This window comes from Bison bison, unplaced genomic scaffold (assembly GCF_000754665.1).
Source record: "Bison bison bison isolate TAMUID 2011002044 unplaced genomic scaffold, Bison_UMD1.0 scf7180017864376, whole genome shotgun sequence".
NCBI classification, from domain to species: Eukaryota; Metazoa; Chordata; class Mammalia; order Artiodactyla; family Bovidae; genus Bison; species Bison bison.
This window is the reverse complement of record NW_011494948.1, coordinates 2,020,669-2,042,078: the sequence shown is the minus strand read 5'-3', so window position 1 is coordinate 2,042,078 and position 21,410 is coordinate 2,020,669. Positions and strand designations below refer to the sequence as shown.

At 39.4% G+C, this 21,410-nt stretch overlaps 1 protein-coding gene across 9 annotated transcripts in view; it reads left to right on the top strand.

Moving 5' to 3' along the window:
- Positions 1-21,410, top strand: part of PTPRD (protein tyrosine phosphatase, receptor type, D) — a 572,360-nt gene that overhangs the window by 497,871 nt on the left and 53,079 nt on the right. For all 9 annotated transcript variants that reach the window (XM_010856985.1, XM_010856991.1, XM_010856992.1 and 6 more), the window contains one exon: positions 8,482-8,657. In XM_010856985.1, coding sequence (XP_010855287.1) covers positions 8,482-8,657 — 176 coding nt within the window. The remainder of the gene's footprint in view (positions 1-8,481; positions 8,658-21,410) is intronic.

The following is a 21,410-nucleotide window of genomic DNA, read 5'->3' as shown; positions in this document are numbered from 1 at the left end:
TCTCTTCCTCACTCCTCTCCTCCCATACCCCAGACACTAATGACTCATTTGTGGGCACCTGGGTTTGTTTTATTTTGCTCTTGAAATTCTGCTTACACCACTGAAGGAAGTTGGTTACAAAATATGCCTCATCTTAAAACACACACATGCACACACAAAAACTTGTCTAATCTCATCCCATATTGGTTGAGTTCATTTTTTCTCATATTGTTTAGAACATCAATCACTGAGTTAGCTCCATTTCTTCAACATTTTCAGTCTTTCAGTTTTCAAGTTAATTATTTACAAGCATGACAAAATTTAATCCTTTTATGGCAGAGTGATCCTTTTTTTTAATAAATAAAGACCTCTTTCTTTTTGAGGAACAGTGCACAGTCAAATTTTTATAGCTTAATTTGTCTTAAATTGAAAGCTAGATGGGATTTCACCTCTGGAAACTTGGAACGATTTCACAAGGTACTTGCAGGCTTTGTAAAGACTAATTAGAGCTATTTAAATGGCACCTCTCTCCTGTGAGCAGCAGAGCCAAGTGTGTGGGGGTCTGTTATTCCCAGCACCCTCCTCAGCCTGCCCCTGGGGTGCTTCTTACCTAGAAAGGAGAAAAAACATTTTTAAGGGATGGTTGGTTGTGTTGGTTTTTTCCTTTACTTTTGGTCCCAGGAAGCTAATTGAAGAGTAAATCAGAAAGCTCTGAGTTTATTTTTATCTCCATTGCTTTGTTCAGTTATTGGGGTTTTCTTTTCATTTGTATGGTACATCTAGGCAGGCTGTGCTAATGAAGCTACACTCCGTTACTCTAACGCTGCAGAGAGACCTGTGTCATCTGTGTGTGGCTCTGTTTGTAGAATATAGGCAGAGGTTGTACACGACTGGAAAGTTAAAAAATGACTATTTTTGTCTGCTCCATTTTTTTTTAATATAAGAATAGGGTAGAGCCCTTCCAGATTTGCGGTTTCTTTTCGTCACTATAGTATTCAGAAATGAGTAGGTTTATTTCATTTTTGTTGATCACACCAATCATAAGAATAGCTAGTATCCAATGTGTATTTTAGACGTTTCAAATTAATTGACTCATTTGAAACTCTCACAGGGGTGTTGGGTAAGGATGTTGTGATAGTGCTGCTCATATATAAGGATGTAGATGAGGAGACGGGCACTGTGAGTGTCCTACACAGAACTCCTGCTGAAACTCTGCATTTGATTTTAACTACTTCATTGTGAAATGAAGCCCTACAATAATTGTAGCTCAGTTGGTAAAGAATCCACCTGCAATGCAGGAGACCGCAGTTTGATTCCTGGGTCGGGAAGATCCGCTGGGGAACGGATAAGCTACCCACTCCAGTATTCTTGGGCTTCCCTGGGCTTTCCCAGTGGCTCAGCTGGGAAAGAATCCACCTGCAATGCGGGAGACCTGGGTTTGATCCCTGTGTTGGCAAGATCCCTGGAGAACGGAAAGGCTAGCCACTCCAGTATTCTGGCCTGGAGAATTTCATGGACTGTATAGTCCATGGGGTCGCAAAGAGTTGAATACGACTGAGTGATTTTCATATATGTACATGTATATTAAATACAAGCTAAGTTGACCAAAACTCTGTGACTTAGCTGAACAGCCATAGTGCAGTGGCCCAAACGCTGCTTTATTTCAGGGCAAAGTGTCCCCTAACTAGAAATGAGTCCCTTCCACCACAATGCTGAGAAGTCCCCAATAAGTGTAGCTAATCTTGGAACCCTTCTCTATAGGCACTCTCATGATCCAGCCTCCTCAGCAGTGCTAAGGCATAGAAAACCAAAGAAAGGAGAACACACTGGGAGAGTGAAGGCTGGGTTCACACACTCTCTGAAAGTTTCCATTCCTCTGAAAGTTTCCATTCCTCCACAACTCAACAGTGGTGACCAGCTGCAGAACCCACATAGAAAGGCACACTTATAAAAAGAATCATCCTGCATTTGGTAGAAACACAGAGGGTCTTTGGCCAAACTGCATTCATATCCAGGGAGACTTCTGCAGATAAAACCCTGTGCCTTTGCTAGAAGCATTTGTTTTTTCTGGTATGTTGCAAAGAGAAGCCTTCGTTTTGCTAGTTCTGATGCAGCTGTGAGTGGCTGCCATGGTGTAAGTTGAAGGAGAAGGAAGGCCTGTGTCCCTTGAAATTAAATAAATTTACTAGTAAATTATTATTTGATTTTATGTATCTACTTTCTGTTCTATGGTTTTGCCGGTGTCAGCAAAGTAAACATTTTTTGTTTTGTTTTGTTTTTTTTCTGAATTGTGGGTTGTAAAAACTACAGTCTAGGTCTTAACTGGCAATTCATGGTTGTTACCCAGTTTTTCTTTGTCATTTGTGTATTGAAGTGGAGCAGGAGACGTTACTGATTAAATGAAAGGTAGCTTTTGTGCTCTGAGGGTCTTGAGTACTTCTGTCTTACAACAGGGAATAAACTGCTTTACCAAAAAAAAAAAAATTTCTTTGACACAAACTTCACAAAGGGTTTGTAGAAGTGAAAGGAAATGAAAGTACTAGAGCTTTGATGCCACACTGTGAGCTGGAGCAGAGCCAGCCAACGAGCTAACGTTCTGGTCCCCGCTCTGGGCTGCTGCAGTAGTTTGTCCTCTAGAGCCAGGAGTGGGGTTCCCCACCTTGCCTCTAACTCTGTCTCTTACTCATTCTCACCTCCGCAAGTCAAGGAAAGCTGCTTTTCCTGAAGAGACCACGTACTAGCCTAGTCCTACCACCTCCTCATGCTTTTGAATCTGTTTATTTTTCACCCTACCGGGTTCTAGTCAAGATTTAAAGTATCAGTCACACCTATAAATCTCATCACAGATCATCAGAGGTAGAAGAAGTAGGAACCAACTTGAACGATCATCAGAGCGTGTTCCTACCTAATCTGATAGCCACTGAAGGCTCTATATAGCTTAAAATCACTTCACTGCTGCTGCTGCTACGTCGCTTTAGTCGTGTCTGACTCTATGTGACCCCATAGACGGCAGCCCACCAGGTTTCCCATCCCTGGGATTCTCCAGGCAAGAATACTGGAGTGGGTTGCCATTTCCTTCTCCAATGCAGGAAAGTGAAAAGTGAAAGTGAAGTCGCTCAGTCGTGTCCGACTCCTAGTGACCCCATGGACTGCAGCCTACCAGGCTCCTCCGTCCATGGGATTCTCTAGGCAAAAGTACTGGAGTGGGGTGCCATTGCCTTCTCCGTAAAATCACTTCACAGAGATTTCCGAATCCAAGAAGTTTAAGAACACCACAGAGACACAATCTTATTTTAGAACTTAAAGAGACTTGAGGGAATCAATTTGTCCAGCACACCTTGTTTAGCAGATAAGCAGTCAGAGGTCTGGACAAGTTGAACCACTGCCCAGATGTCAAAGAGCAACTTCCCAGCAGCCCTAACCCAGAGTTTCAGTTTCTTGGTCAATGTCTCTGAAGTCTTAGCATGTTCTTAGTATTGTTTCACGAATCACAACTTTTATGATACAGAAGTACACACTTGGTCCATATGATTACTTACTTTCACATTAATAAAATAATTTATGTACTGTTTTGGGTCCTGCTTTTTCACTGAAGAGCATAAGGCCTTATTATTAACATTTTATAATTATAAACACCTCTCAACGAGAAATCTTTTCAAATCAAATTATCTACTGACCTAAAAAGTCGAGTGCAAAGCAAGTTGTTTATTTATTTTGTTGTTTTTTTTTTATAACGAGACCCACATGACCCAATTATTTCTCATCAAATTAACAAGGGAAAAAAAGAAAAGAAAAAGTATTTTAACCCAGTCAGGACAAAACAACTCAGATAGTATGTTCTTTGACATTTCAACATGCTTTCAAGGTTTTAAAGCCTTTCTCAGTATGAGTTAATTATTCATCAGGAATATTCTTTCAAACCAAATAGCTTCATGTTTCCAAGAATTCCTCTCCATTTGTTAATATTCAAATAATATGGGAGAAAATCATTATAAAGCTCTAAAATGTTAATCCTATGCTTAAATGAAGAAAAATGGCATTTCCTCTGCATGTTGAACTCAAAAGTTCTCAAAATTTTTCAGACAGAAAAAACAAGGGAGCCCAAAGTTCACACCCAGGCTTATTTTTCCATCAATAGCGTAACTAGCAATTGCCAGTATATAAAATGAGAGCCTAAACCTGACCCAACCATGTTTGAATCACAATATCTCTTAAAGGCTTGAGTCTTATAGCTCCAAATTAAGTTTTTCCAAAACACAAAGACCCAGTGGAAAGCATGTATGTAGTATTTTTAAGCACCACAAAAAAACAAGTCCATTAACTGATGAAACAAATTAGAAGATAGGAATGTGGAAGATAGTGGGGTATAATATGAAGACAAGATCTAGCCTGTTTTCTCACTTATTAGATGATTAGGTTAGAATGATAACTATTATTGGTATTGGGATTACATACGTGACTGTTATTAATTGGAGAATACACATGAAACAATACACAGGAAATCAGGACTTCCGTGGTCGTCCAGTGGTTAGGAGTCTGCCTGCCAATGCAGAGGACACAGGTTCGAACCCTTGTCTGACATCTTACTTGCCGCAGGGACAACTGGCACAAAGCCGTGTGCCACAACGTCTAAGCCACACCCTGGAGCCCTCAGGCTGCAACTACTGAACCCATGCACCATAAACAGTGAAGCCTGCTGCCCTGGAGCCTGTGCTCCACAACAGGAGGACCCACTGCAGTGAGAAGCCGGCACACCCCAAAGAGGAGGAGCCCCCCTCACTGCAACTGGAGAAAGCCTGTGTGCAGCAATGAAGACCCATCGCAGCAATGAAAAAAAAAAAGCATTAGAAAATCATGAAAACGTACTTTTAGAAATGTAGTAAAGCCATGGATGCCTAGGAAGGGACAAGGTCTAGTTCTAAGCTGTTTTTCTTGGACAATGACCTTAGGACCAATTGTGCCTGTAGGACCTGGGACCAAGAGAGTGCCTACGGCAGGACCAATCCTAAGATTCTACTTATGATGAGTTTCAGACATCTTTTTTTCAAGTTCTTGCTATTTTAATAACTCTTCCCTCTCAAAAGAAAAAAAAAAAGCAAGGTACCATTACTGTAGTTTTGGACAAATCTTCACCAATCCAAGAAATAAAAGCAATCAGCTGATTGACAGTAATTCTGTATTCTTTCAGTTCTGCATTTTAAGTTAGATTTCTACTTAACATAGCCCCAGAATTCAGTTAATTCTTACACACTTCTCATGAATTAGTAGTGCACACTGATTTGCACTGCATTAGAGGAAAGTCAATATAGTATGATTTTTTTTTTCCATTGGAGTTGGCTGAAAAATCATTCTAAATATGTCAGATTGAAAATGGAGGTCTTGTCTACTCAAAACACACTACTCTTTAACCTTAGCTTTCAATCTGAGGTTAATGTTTTTTTTTTAGAAGTACAAGCCACCATTATTTCTCAGATCTTTTCTCATTCATCTTTCTGCACAGCTTATTATGTTGGGTTGTATGAATATAAGACACACTTGGCCTTGGAGCTGCTAGAGAACACAGTAGACTCTCATATCTCCACATTGCAAAGAACATGTGATAGAACTTAGTGGAAGTGTCTTTTTGTCAGAGTGTGCAAAGCAATTTGCCAGGAGACTTTTATTCTAGGTATTACCTACTTACAGACAAGTGTCAAAATATATAAAGAGGATCCTCACATTATTTTCAGGATATAAATATTACCCTAACAATTAGCTCTCCTAGGTGTGGAAGTATTGTTTTCAATTCTCTTCTTTGCACAATATCAAGTCCCAAATTCTTAAAGCATTTGGTGATACAATATGGATCCAGGTGCCTAATAATTTTCAAGCAGAATTTTTGTATTTTTGTCCCGACTCTTTATTCAGTATCAACCTATTCCCCATAAAATATAATAACAACATATTATTCAAACTTGAGCAATACATCAAAAAACAATTCATTATGTAATAGCTGATTAAAGTTTATGCAAGAATGTAGGCTAGGTCTGATTCCGCTTCTTTACATGTGTGTCTCACATTCACTACCTCTGTCTTCAGATGCATTGTTCAGACACATTTGTTACCCTTGATAAGGAAGAAATGGCACAGTGCCCAGCTGATGTATTTTCTGAGTCATTAAACCAGATTTCTCCATTTTTGAATTTTTGGGGGAAAAAAGTTCTCTCTGTATTGGTAGCTGAGTGAGGCCCTTAGCCAGAATCTTTTCTATCATTTCTTTAATGTTACCTGCTAAATTACATTATTTAAAGTGAGCTTTCCCTGTGTTATACAGTAGACTCATTGTTGGCTCAGAACCAAATCCTGCAGACATGGAGATGTGCATGCTTCCCAGTGGCTGTAACCTGAGGACTTTATTTAAACTGTCCTTTGAATCTGCAGTAAGGCGGTGTCAGGGAGGAATAGGATCTTTATCAACAAAGGGCTGCCAGAACCCCAACAGCTTCTTGAGTAGCTGTAATAGATGAATAATGTTACAACCAACCGTGCATTTCAGTTTTTGCTCAAAAGGCTTTTCACTGATGCTGCTGGTATTTCATATCCATGTGTTCATCTTGGAACCCAGTAGCCTCCATCTGACTTTCATTACTTTTCTTGAGAGGATCGATTTTACAACTGGAATCAGAAAAGCAGTCAAAGTAATTGCAAGTGGCAATCACTGAAATATAGTAATCTTAGCTTGGGAACATATGTTCCATTATAAAGAATATATTCTTTTTTTTTAATAAATCCAAGACTCATGTTTTCCCAAAGTAAAAAGGGACCATGTACAGGTTCTACTGCTATCTCCTGTATCTCCTGTATCATGCTAATATCCCAATAAAGTGTTTGTTCCTTCAGGAATAGGCAACTCATTACGTCTGGAGGAAATCTATACCCTTTCTGATTCTGACTATATGAAAATGCTTTATTATACTGGAGATGAAATTCATCTCTCTCTAGTTACATCCTTCAGAACTGAAAGATTTGGGTCTCAACATAGTAATCCCCAACCTCTCTTGATTCATGGGCAACTCTTATGTCCAACTCTTTTTTTTTTTTTTTTTTGCCAGGTTTTAATATATATTCCTTTCTCATATGAAATAGCTTTGATTTACATCATCATTCTGGTCAATCTTCTTGGAAGTTCAGACTTCCCTGTAACCCTTATAAAGACACTGTGCTGAAGGAAAATTAGACTTTTAATCAGAATATCTGTATTATGTTACAACTTTGCCACTTATTCAATGTTAGAACTTGGGCAAATTATTTACTCTTTTTGTCATCAGGGATAGCAAAAGTAAATAAAAGATATGTGGTCTAGAGGCAAATAACACAAGCAGTATGCAAGTGAACAATTAAATTTATAATTACAATGTTGCCAAGAGAGTTCTGAGGTCCCAGGGTATGAAGAACAGGCCCCCTGAGATGGAGGCTCAGTGTTTTCTGATGGGAAGGAGACAGAGAATGTGTTGTGGAATGTGGGATGGCACCAAGCTAGCGGAGCAATGTTTTCTAACAAAGCCAGCATGTAGAAGCAGGACAGGGTCTAGAGACTGGAAAGTGAGTAGATGAGTAGACAAGATGAGTTGGAGAAGTACAGAGCTTTGTAGCCATTGTTGAGAATTTGGATTTTATTTAAAGTATAAGGAGAAGCCATTGTTGGGTTTGAAGAAGAGACATTCAGTGTCTGAAATATATTTTTATAAACTGCTCTCATCGAAATAGAGAACAGACTGCAAAGGACAAAAGTAGAAATGGGACAACCAATTAGGAGGCAGTTGTCATCATCCAAAGAGCGATTTGTGTGATTCAACAACCCGTTGAAGTTTAAGGGAGAAGCAGTACCCTACAGGGGTTAAGACACAGATGTAGCAGACTGCCTGCCTATAATTAGACCAGAGATTCTGGTGCATTTTTGCATCTCTGTGCACCTTAGTTTTCTCCTTTGTGAAAGGAAGATCATGACTGAACTTCCGAGAGTTGTTGCGAGGATTAAATGAGTTTATATATGAATTCCCTGTTAGCTAAATCTGGAAACAATTTTTACTGTTAAGACATGTTCCACCCTATACTGCATTTTCAGACTCAGGCATCATTTTATTTGGTTTTTGTCTGAGAAAGAAGAGAATGAATGTGGAATATGACCAAATAATTGCTTATCTTCCTTTGCACACTGTATTTTGCTGATGCAATGGAGAAAACAATGGAGAAAAAAATCAGTGAGAGAAAAGGCATTCCACAAACAATCAGTTGTGTTTTCCTTTCTTTGGAGTCCACCTTGTCATGTGACAAAGATTCAACACTTCACACATTGTATTTCTTTAATGTGATGGTCCCAATAAGAACCATTTTTAATCCTGTTTAAGACCCAAACATTAATACAGTGTGAAACAATAATACAACACTGTCATCAGGCCATGTCCCAGGCTGTTTCCTCTTGTGATACGTTCACATAGTTGCATAACACTCCTTGTTTTACAGGTATCCCAGGAAGTGACTATGTGAATGCCAATTACATAGATGGCTACAGGAAACAAAATGCCTATATCGCAACACAGGGATCTCTACCGGAAACATTCGGGGACTTCTGGAGAATGATATGGGAGCAACGGAGTGCCACAGTTGTTATGATGACAAAACTAGAAGAGCGATCCAGGGTAAGGATGAATATCTACCTTCCCCCTCTTAAAATCTTCCCTCAGATAGTTCCGGTCAGAATCTAAGATTTCTTTAAGTTTTGTTTCTTTACCAGCCACTAAATATGAATATCAACAGCTTAGACTAAATCATGCTTTAACATTCTTTTGTATCTTTTAAAAAGGAAATTATCTCATGTTATGATGTGTATGATCACTAAAAGAAAAAAAAAATAGCACTCAAAGAAGTAGGCAACTTGGCTAGATGAATAAATATCAACTTGGATATCTTTTTAAAATTCACATTTAATAGGAATGCACAGACTTTGGGGGAAAATCCCAATAAAATGTACTTCCTGACATTTTCAACTTTTTCTTTCTCATAATTTGCAGTGAGAATCTAAAATTCTGTGAAAGAGGGTCCTTTCAAAAATTATTCAAATTATCATAAATTAAGTCAGGGCAGTCAGAAAAATGATGTGGGTTAATACAGAGCTGAGAAAACATGTAAACGCAGAGGGCATTTTGCTAGTTTAGCCTTCTCCAAAATGAATAGGTTTTAATAACAGAGTCACTGCTTAGTAAGGTCTAAGAAAGGAATTTTATTCATCATATGGATCCAATATTATGGAGCATGGCATATTGGTTAAATGCTCTTGATTTGCAAAACTAGAACATAATGGGTAAGCAGTATCCACATTCCCAAGTGTACATGCAAATATTGTAGCCATTTGATGAAAATCAGCCTGTAACCTTGAGAATTTAAGGAACAAGTCTGACAAGTCACTGAAGACAGCATATAGTCTCCCTGAAGCATGGGGCATTCAGGGCAGAGTTTGAAACTACCAGTGAGAGGGCTCTTTTACTGGGCTCACAGTATTCTCAAAAAGGAGATTTATAAGGAAGTCAAAGCCTGAGTCCTCATTTGTTGTGTGACAGCCAGGTTTTAAACATTCTTCTAAGCTCAATACATGGCAGTTTCTCTTAGCCCCAGTGTGTCTATGAGAGAGGAGTTGAAAACTGACCAGGAGATCCCTAAGGAAAAAGCTCAGACTTCGGAGAATATGAAAAGTCCCAGCTGTTATTTTAAAGCTGGGAAATCAATAAATATGGAACACAACTGGTTTAGCAAAGCTAAAAAGCAATCAGATCTTTTCAGAATGTGAATTCTACAAAAATATTGTCTGAAATGAATTTAGATTTAAAAAAACTTGTATGACTGTGAAGACATATATGTGTTACACATTACATTCAAATACCATTTGAAAGATGTAAATAGATCTTTTATTGACTCATACTCAGGGTAACCTCTATATAACCCCTATGTATAACTGGCCCTTTCCTTAAAGCAACTCCTATCCAAATGATTCTTGGATACAATTGTTAATAATTTTAACAATGTCTGACATATTTTGGGTACACTGATATTTTACAACAATCCATGAGATAAACACTACTATGATTTCCACTTTATATATGAGTAAACTGAGGCCAGGACATTCCAGAAGGTCACCCAAGCTCTTTCAGTTACCAAGGTCAGAGTGAAGAATTGAAGTCAGACAGTCTGTCTCCACAACACATGTGCTTACCCACCAGGCCATACTGCCTGTTAGCACTTCTGTGAAGCAGAGGCAACTGAACTATTATGTTACAGTATGCGTGTAAATCCAGCCTACCCAGACTGCTCTGCCTAGAGATACTGGCTGGTAACAAGCAGTCATTTGCAAAAGCTGTTTTCAGTAAAACACACATTTTTATCTTGACACTGCAGGCTTTCATTAAGCCAGGCACAGAAACTTGTTTTGAAATAACCAAATGAAATTCTGCCCCTTTTCTCCCTAATTGCTTCTAATAATAAAGTTAGTTCTAACTGGCCCCACTGCCAGTGCAACATGTGATGGTAATGAGCAGTTCTTGGTGGAAGGCATTGTGACTTAAATACCCACAGTTTATCTTTCTGTTGCAGGCTACCTTTTTTTCTCCCACCTCAGACAGAGAAACTTATTTGGAAGTTACTAAATGAACTCTGTTTGTTCCCTTCATTAATTACTCTTTGCTCTTGCAAGTTAGCTCTCTCCTTTGTTAAATGACCTGAGGAGGCCAAATAAAGTGCCGCCTTGTGCTTTTTATTCTGTGATGGTTCAGTCTGTCCCCAAACTTATGATGACCCACATAAGCCAGTATTGAGAGATCTCAATCATCATCAACCCTGGCTATACCAATGATATACTCTCACCCCCAAAGCCCCAAAGCCTTTGTTCCTCAGTCTAGAACACTTGAAAATAAATGACCAAATGCCCTGGAGAGATCTAACAAAGCACTGAACCCCCAAATTATCTTACCTGCTCTTCATCTTCCTCCCTCACATCCTCCCACCTCAATTTTCCCCTGTACACTTGCTCTTTCCCCTAAAGTCCCAGGAAGCAAGGGGAAAGCATTCCTGGATTTTCAAAACAAGAACATAGGTTAAATTTTGCTATACAAACAGTGTTTTAAACATTGGTTAGTTGTTGCTGAAATATATAGCTCCATACTTGGGGAACTTTTAGGGTTATGTGGGCTGACCTGCAACTCACTGAATCCTCAGTTCCCAGCAGCCAACTTCAAAGCAGTCATATTAACACTTGGCTTTATTTAGAAACTGCTGTAGTCTCTTTCATAAAGGGAAGAGGTCCAGGCAGCTTAAACAAATCACTTCTCCAAGGGCTAAAGCTTAAAATTTCATTATTTTGATGAAGGCTTGGGTTCCTAAAATAAAATTCATCCCCTGGCTTATTAAAAAAAAGGCATGTGTGTGTGTGTAAACACTTCTGTGCATTACAAATAATCAGGAATACCTGTTAACTGAAGTGGGAAAGAGAGAAGAATAGGAAGAAAAGATTGCATGATACTGCACAGAATTGCCTGGGGACACCACCATCAGAGGAAGCAACCTGACAGGGTTCCAAGCAGGGGTGCCTTGCAGTCACATGTCTGGGTTTAGAGCCCAACTTTAGTGCACACTAGCTATGTGACATTACGCAAGCTGCTGGACACCTCAAAGTCTCCTTTCTGGATTACGTGGAAACATAATGTGGATATGACCTTAGATAAAGAATGTGACAAGGTGTCTCAGTGAGTCTACTCTATTATATTTTGGTTGAAATAGAGAAGTTAGAAGCTTTGGTTTATAGCTTTGGTTTCCCCTAAAGCTGGCTTCCAAATAAATCAAGTTTTGATCCCAAATGAAATGAGTCTGTTTCTCTGTGGTTGTTGGTGAATCCTAACAAACACAAGAGTCACTCCGCATAGTCAGTTTTGCCCCCTGTTCCCAGCCCGGGGTTGCACAGCCATGCATCCTAGTCAACAGGAGAGTGTAGCTCAGAACATGGGGTCCCTTTGCATTTGCCTTTGACAGAATCTCCAGAATGGAGACCCTGACACAGGAAGTGTGTTAATCTGCCTGTAAAAAGTCTACCATAGAACCTTCTGGCGGCTACTTTCACTTATCTTGAAGCAATACAATGTGAAAACAGTATTATTATGAACATGAGTTACGTGTAGTAATAATTACCACTAAATATAGTTTTGATAGCACATTTCCTTTTGGTTCAGATTTTCATTCCCCTTCCCTTTCTTATTTATTTATGATAATAGGGGATCCTCTTCTCAGAACCAACCTCCTGTGTTTTCTAGCCCTCTACTGTGCCAAGGCTCATTCCCAACTCCTCTCTGCGGTTGACACAGCAGCAGGGCTTGTAACCGTTGCTGAATTAGAACAGTTCACTCAAGAAAAAATTTACTCTTGCATATGTTAGACATTTCCCTGATCTTTTGTTAGAGAATTGACCATTATTCGTATTTGGAAGGCTGACGAAGCCTTCCAAGTGTGGGGTAGGGCTTAGGGCTTACGGTGGCCATTTGAAAACTTCAGTTCTTTGATTTTTCAAATGCCATCAGTCTCCCTTAAACGTGGCCTTGCAAGAGTCCCAAACTTAAATCAGGAGACTGTTTGCACGGTGTGTACATTCATATATCAAGCCTGAGGAGAAAATGTGTAAGCTGAATATTTTCTATGAGTTTCATTAGGATATATTAAAATATATATATATATATATATGTATATGTATAAAGCTAAAAACTAGAGATTTTGAAGTTGAAGTTTGATTGCTGCCTAAAAATGCACAAATAAATTTAAAGACTTGTATACTGTGTGACAGGAGATATGGTTAGTGGGTTTTATTCCACAGTTTCCATCTTTTTTTGCCAAATCGTCTCAAGTTCTGCGTAGTTCACTGATTCTGCAGCAGCTTATTCTTGTGCCCCAGAATGTGGTCTTTAATTGTTTCCATGTTTCATAACATGCCAATAAGCACATGAATTGGTCTGGGTAACCACACGGAGGGAAGAAAGAGTTCGGAAAAAATGAAGCACTGGTAGGAGAGTAAAATGTATACAGCTGGGATTTCCACTACAAGGGTGTTATTTGTGGGCAGCTGGGATGCATGGCTGGCACGCCTAGGTTGAAGAATGAGGGTCTCCAAGGGAGGATTCTCAAAGACCATTCCTGGCCCGGAAGCTCTATTATTTGGTGGGTGATTGCTCACTTTATTCCCCCTTTATCTCTCTGCTTTTGGCTATTTCTCTTCTACTTTGTTTCCCGTCTTGAGGTACAGAAGGGACCATGTAGGCCTATCGTTGACAAATTCTTGAGCAACCCTGATTAGTGTTAGAAGGTGAAATGGATTCAGTGAGGTTAAGGAGTATTTGTCTTTCACTTGTCCTCCCAGCCTGCCTTCAGTCAGTTCCCATAGTTGACACTTACTGTTGCTTCATGTCTTGCAAGCTTTATAGCGGGAGTTGATTCACTTAAAGAGTTAGTGTTGTAGTGGGACTTAGTGCTATAAATGTCAAGGATGTGAGAAAAATTTTGACACACCCTAACGTGGGCACTGATTGGAATTGTCATCATCCAACGTGGGCCACATTTGTTAGTGGTAAAAGCAAAGAATAAGATGTGAGTTTGCATTCCCACCAACAGTGTAAGAGGGTTCCCTTTCCTCCACACCCTCTCCAACATTTATTATTTGTAGACTTTTGAATCGCAGCCATTCTGACTGGTGTGAAATGGTACCTCATAGTGGTCTTGATTTGCATTTCTCTGATAATGAGTGATGTTGAGCATCTTTTCATGTGTTTGTTAGCCATCTGTATGTCTTCTATGGAGAAATGTCTATTTAGTTCTTTGGCCCATTTTTTGATTGGGTCATTTATTTTTCTGGAGTTGAGCTGTAGGAGTTGCTTGTATATTTTTGAGAGTAGTTGTTTGTCAGTTGCTTCATTTGCTATTATTCTCTCCCATTCTAAAGGCTGTCTTTTCACCTTGCTGATAGTTTCCTTTGATGTGCAGAAGCTTTTAAGGTTAATTAGGTCCCATTTGTTTATTTTTGCTTTTCTTTCCAGTATTCTGGGAGGTGGGTCATAGAGGATCCTGCTGTGATGTATGTCAGAGTGTGTTTTGCCTATGTTCTCCTCTAGGAGTTTTATAGTTTCTGGTCTTATGTTTAGATCTTTAATCCATTTTGAGTTTATTTTTGTGTATGGTGTTAGAAAGTGCTCTAGTTTCATTCTTTTACAAGTGGTTGACCAGTTTTCCCAGCACCACTTGTTAAAGAGATTGTCTTTAATCTATTGTATATTCTTGCCTCCTTAATGCAAACTAGTACAGCCACTATGGAGAACAGTGTGGAGATTCCTTAAAAAACTGGAAATAGAACTGCCTTATGATCCAGCAATCCCACTGCTGGGCATACACACTGAGGAAACCAGAAGGGAAAGAGACACGTGTACCCCAATGTTCATCGCAGCACTGTTTATAATAGCCAGGACATGGAAGCAACCTAGATGTCCATCAGCAGATGAATGGATAAGAAAGCTGTGGTACATATACACAATGGAGTATTACTCAGCCATTAAAAAGAATTCATTTGAATCAGTTCTAATGAGGTGGATGAAACTGGAGCCTATTATACAGAGTAAAGTAAGCCAGAAGGAAAAACACCAATACAGTATACTAACGCATATATATGGAATTTAGAAAGATGATAACAATAACCCGGTGTACGAGATAGCAAAAGAGACACTGACGTATGGAACAGTCTTATGGACTCTGTGGGAGAGGGAGAGGGTGGGAAGATTTGGGAGAATGGCATTGAAACATGTAAAATATCATGTATGAAACGAGATGCCAGTCCAGGTTCAATGCACGATACTGGATGCTTGGGGCTAGTGCACTGGGACAACCCAGAGGGATGGTATGGGGAGGGAGGAGGGAGGAGGGTTCAGGAAGGGGAGCACATGTATACCTGTGATGGATTCATTTTGATATTTGGCAAAACTAATACAATTATGTAAAGTTTAAAAATAAAATTAAAATTAAAAAAAAAAAGATGTGAGGAAGTCCGTACTCAGTTTCCAAACTCTCTAAATCCCATTTCTGTTCCCAAATAGATAACCAGGGAACCTGGTTAATGGCATCCATTGCTAGAGCAGATCAAACATATTGTGCAACATGACTTATTTTATGATAGGCCAGGAATGGGAAAATCCATAATCCAGTAAATTCGGTTGTTTGTATTAATGAATGGAGGTTAGATGATGTCAAGGCCGAACTACACTATGCTAATAGTTTAGGGAGTTAAACCTGAAGCTTGGCCACTGGAGCACTTTAGACCTAAAGACCACTCACTCTTCCTGTGTCCTCTCCATTCCTTGAATGCCATCATAGTAAATTTACCCCAACAGAGAGTGACAGTGAGATGGAGACATATTCCACTTGCTTCTGTAGCTAAGAGGGAAATTCTGGACAAAAAGCAGCAAGAAAGGAGATTCTGATCAAACACTTTCTTGTTTTTCTATAGAAAAAAGCTTGAGATAACTTTTCAGATTGTGAGGTCCTTTTGGGTTAAAAGTTGGCAGAATCCCTTTGAGGATTATAAATGGCAGTGTTATTGTTTTCATTGTCGTTATCGGTTTTGGAAGGCCCAGCCTTGGCTGGTGGCAGACTAATTCCTGGCCCCTCTGGTTTGTCAAGGTTCGGTAAGTTTAATAGAGAGCAAATGCCTTCCAAATGCCAGGTCTGTGTCCTCTTCCATACAGAACTGGAAGCACAAGAGGCCTTGAACATTTAATTTCTCAAACTATAACCTGAAGCACTGCCTATCTAGGGCTACAGAAACTGCTTTTTCCTTAAGCAACTGTTGTGATTGCAGCACAGTCGTTGCCTTTAGAGTCTGCATGATGTATGGGATTGTTTTTAAAAAGCAGTGGATACTTAATGTATATAGGACACTGGCAACAAAAAGAAAGATACTCATGTTGGCCGCCTAAAGGATGTTTGGGTCCTTATCTAGCAAGTTCCACACTCTTGGTTTTCTTTTGTCAACCATGTCAGATAACAGGAAGGATCCCACCAATTTCTTACTGTCTGTTAGCTTCCTGGAATTTCTCCCTTCTTTGTCCATCCCACCTCCTCTATTTAGGATGGAAGACTACAGATGCTGGCTCAGAACATCCCTACTGAAGTGAGTTATAGGCAGCACATCCTAAGGAATGAGAAAGAGATGCAGCTTTGCTCCCAGTGACAATGTGCAAAGCCCTTGTGATTCTTTGCAGTCATGCTTACAGTGCTCCGGGCTGGTCTAGGCTATTTCTAAGATTTTGAGAAGTGCAAGTTAATCTCTGTGCCCAGGCAAGGCAGACATTCAGCTGGTATGCACCACTGTAGTTTTACTGGGAGTTACTATATTGAAACGTATCCATATTGGCTGGTATACAAACATTATCTTTTTATTGAAACTTTAAGTTATGTAAGGTTATCGCTCAGTGTCAGTGACACTGGAGCACTGCTGGAACACAGGCAGCCACTGGGCAGACGAAGGCAGGCGCAGAGGTGACAATAAATGTGTGTGGAGTACCCAGTCATTGCCAGAAGTGACTGGGGCTGAGGGCAAAGAGACTCAAGTCATGAGGGAAGGCCTGGTATGCAAGTGCCACCTGGCCATGACAAGGACATTTCATACATTTTCCCTCAGGTTATAACAACGTGCTAGAAAGTGGAGATATAATGGGAGAAGTCATTAGAAAAGCTGAGTGCAGCTCCGTCTGTTAATCCCTATCAGATGCATTTGTCTTATCCTGTTCAGGTCGCTATAACAGAATGCTATAGACTGGATGGTTTATATACAACAGAAACTTAACTTCTTACAGTTTAAGACCAAGGTGCTGCTTCCTGCTTCATAGAAAACTGTCTGTGCGATGCAGGGATGAGAGAGCTCTCAGGAGTTTCTCTTCTAAAGCACTAATTCCATTCTACCAGGCCTCCACCCTCATGACCTAAGGGCCTCCTCAAGCCCCCACTTCCTAATACGATCACATAGGGAATCAGATTTCAACATACTGCCAGGAGAAATATCCACAACCTCAGATATGCAGATGATACCACCCTAAATTGGAAAACTCAGCAGTGGCCACAGGACTGAAAAGCTCAGTTTTCATTCCAGGGCCAAAGAAAGGCAATGCCAAAGAATGCTCAAACTACCACACAATTGCACTGATCTCAAACGCTAGTCAAGTAATGCTCAAAATTCTCCAAGCTAGGTTTCAACAGTACATGAACCAAGAACATCCACATATTCAAGCTGGATTTAGAAAAGGAAGAGGAACCAGAGATCAAATTCCCAAATCTGTTGGATCATCGAAAAAGCAAGACAATTCCAGAACAACATCTACTTCTGTTTCATCTACTACACTAAAACCTTTGACTATGGATCACAACAAACTGTGGAATATTCTTAAAGAGATGGGAATACCAGACCACTTTACCTCCTGCGAAACCTGTATGGAAGACAAGTAGCAACAGAAACAGACATGGAACAACATACTGGTTCCGAATTGGGAAAGGAGTACGTCAAGGCTGTATATAATCACCTTGCTTATTTAACTTATACGCAGAGTACATAAGGTGAAATGCCAGGCTAGATGAAGCACAAGCTGGAATCAAGATTGCAGAGAGAAATATCAGTAACCACAAATATGCAGATGATGCCACCTTATGTCAGAAAGTGAAGAACTAAAGAGTCTCTTGATTAAGGTGAAAGAGGATAGTGAAAAAGTTGACTTAAAACTCAACATTCAAAAAACGAAATTGTGGCATCCGGCCCCATCACTTTATGGTGAATAGATGGGAAACCAATGCAAACAGTGACAGGCTTTAATATTCTTGGGCTCCAAAATCACTGCAGATGGTGACTGTAACCATGAAATTAAGAGATGATTGCTCTTGTGAAGCGAAACTATGACAAACCTAGACAGCATATTAAAAACCAGAGACATTACTTTGCCAACAAAAGTCCATCCAGTCAAAGCTATGGTTTTTCCAGTAATCATGTATGGATGTGAGTCTTGGACCATAAAGAAGGCTGAGCACAGAAAAATTGATGCTTTTGAATTATGGTGTTGGAGAAGATGCTTGAGAGTACCTTGAATAGAAAGGAGATCAAACCAGTCAATCCTAAAGGAAATCAATGCTGATTATTCATGGAAGGACTGATGGCGAAGCTCGAATACTTTGGCCACCTGATGCGGAGAACTGACTCATTTGAAAAGACCCTGATGCTAGGCAAGGTTGAAGGCAGGAGGAGACAGGGATGACAGAGGATGAGATGGTTGGACGGCATCACCAACTCAATGGACATGAGTTTGAGCAAGCTCCGGGAGTTGGTAAAGGACAGAGAAGCCTGGCGTGCTGCAGTCCATAGGGTTGCAAAGAGGCGGACATGATTGACTGACTGAACAACAGCAACCACCCTAATGACAGAAAGCAAATATAACTAAAGAGCCTCTAGATGAAGGTGAAAGAGGACAGTGAAAAGCTGGCTTAAAACTCAACATTCTGCTCTATATCAACATGGATCAGCCATAGGTATACATATGTCCCCTTCCTCTTGAGTCTCCTCCCACCCCAATCGCACCCCTCTAGGTTGTCACAGAGCCCTGGTTTGAGTTCCCTAAGTCCTAAACTAGCACTATATTGTAATTATCCTTCAATGAAAATAAATACATGTTTAAAAGTAGAAAAAAAAACCCGCAGGAAAAATGTAAAATAAAACAAAACTCAACAGTCAAAAAACTAAGATCATGGTATCCAATCCCATTACTTCATACCAAATAGATAGGAGGAAAATACAAATATTGGCAGATTTTATTTTCTTGGGCTCCAAAATTACTATGGATGGTAACTGCAGCCGTGAAATTTTAAAAAAGTCTGCTCCTTGGAAGACAAACCTAGACAGCATATTAAAAAGCAGAGATATCACTTTGCCAACAAAGGTCCATATAGTCAAAGCTATGGTTTTTCCAGAAGTCATGTATGGATGTGAAAGTTGGACCATCAAGAAGGCTGAGCACCAAAGAATTGATGCTCTTGAATTGTGGTGCTGGAGAAGACTCTTGAGAGGTCCTTGGACTGCAAGGAGATCAAACCAGTCAATCCTAAAGGAAAGCAGTCCTGAATATTCATTGGAAGTACTGATGCTGAAGCTGAAGCTCCAATACTTTGACCACCTGATACAAAGAGCCAACTCATTGGAAAAGATCCTGATGCTGGGAAAGATTTAGGGCAGGAGGAGAAGGGGGCGACAGAGGATGAGATAGTTGGATAGCATCAAGCTCAATGGAAATGAGTTTCAGCAGACTCAGAGATAGTGAAGGTCAGGGAAGCCTGAAATGCTGCAATCTATGGGATCACAAAGAGTCAAACACAACTCAGTGACTGAATAACAACAATGTGAATGGGGGGGGAGAGGCACAGATATTCTATAGCACACATCAAAAAACAGAAGAAAATGAATATTAAGTTTTTAAATTAATAAATGGTTTAATAAGTGTTTGAATGGTTCAGTGAACTGATAAGCAGCAAAATTTGGTTTATTTAGAGAATAATATTTTTTGACATTATGGTTTTATTTATGAAAAGCTATGACTGTACTGATAGTCAAATGCTTTAATATCACTCTCATTTCAAGGACTCCATTGCCTTTGATCCTTCGCTAAATAGTGGTCAGCAAAGAGAAAATGAAAGAAATTCATAAACCAGATAGTTTTGCCAGTTGAAAATAGATATGACTAAATATTAGTTGAATGGGGAGAATGACACTATTATTCAAAGAGAAGAGAATCTTTGAGAATTATCTCTCCTGATTTTGGAAAATCAAGTATTAAATCTGGTCTTTTAAAAAATCCCCAAAAGAGATATAATAGCCTACAGAATCAGTTTGGCATGTAATTTTTCTGTCCACTAAAATATATCCTAATATTTAACTGAAACTTTATTTCATTGTATTCTTCTTATTAAATGTATATTTAGTCATGGTAACGTTTCCTTTTTCCCAAGAACAGCATTAATTTGCATTATCTAATGTTAACATACTGTCCCCTCTTTACAGTAGAATCCTTTGCCCAAACGTACTAAATACTGATTTCCAAATATCATTTATTGTCTCTTCTAAGTCTTTCTTTGACTAAATAACCCTAGGCAGGCTTTCTCAAATACTATGTGGCAAATGCGTTTGGGTTCAATATTGCTGGGACTCTTTGGAGTATTGGTTTGTTAAATTTGGAATTCTGATGCCTTCCGCCATGCTGCCAGGCTCAATAAAGCTTTGTTAAATTGAAATGAGGTTTTGTTTTCATAAAGTTTTAGGCTGTTTAAAAATAAGCCAACCTAGACCACAGTATAGTTGATTATAAAGTTGGCTTACACGTGTTGAGTGCCCTTAATGTGCCAAACCATGTCCAAGATAAGCCATGTGGAAGTAAAAACGAAACAAGGAGAGCATTTCCCTAAAGCACAGTCAGTAGACCTGCTGGATCAAATCCTACGAGATATTTCCAATAATGAGTTACTCTTTTGAATACATTTAAATATGTTCTATCATGCCATCAACTTACTTTTAATAATTTGCCATGAAAGGGAGAAAATGAATGAATTCCACAGCATACATGTAGCTATGGTCAACCCAGTCTTTCCATAATTTTGGAAAAAATGAAAGCTTACCACATAAAGGGATTCTCTTTGTGATAATAAAAAGAAATATCTCCCCTAAATTCAGCCAGGAATCTGAACTGTCTCTTTCAATTTGGGCCTCAAGTAGAGTTACAGGGTGATGTTTCTAAACCATAGCCTGGTTCTACTTTACTCCTTTTCTACTCTGATTCTAGTACATTCTCTCTTCACAGCAAGTTGGGGCCCAGGTCCATTAAAGGACTGTTTGGAATGTCACAACTACCTATTTGATGAACCAGGAGATATAAACACCCCTACATATTTAGTCAATATGGCTGATGGACTGGGGGCAGGACTGTTTTTCACTTTGGTGTTTTCATTGCCACTGACACCTCACCTCCCATCTAGAAAATCCTAAATACATATCTGCTAGGATTAATAATATATTCAGTTTTTCACATTCAGAATGATTTCAGTGGTTTATAACAACAAACACAAAAAGCTGAGAACATGGTTAACTAATAATAAATATTCCCACTGGATACCTATTTGTGTTGGCCATTGGGTTCAGAGTTTCAGGTATAAGATTTCCAACCCTTATAATAAACCTGTCATGCAGGAGATAATCATTCCCATTTTATAGAAGAGGCCACAAGGCTTTGGTCCTGGAAACAGAGAAGCAGCTTACCGGTTAAACAGTGAAACTGCCTGACCTTTCATGAATCAGTCCT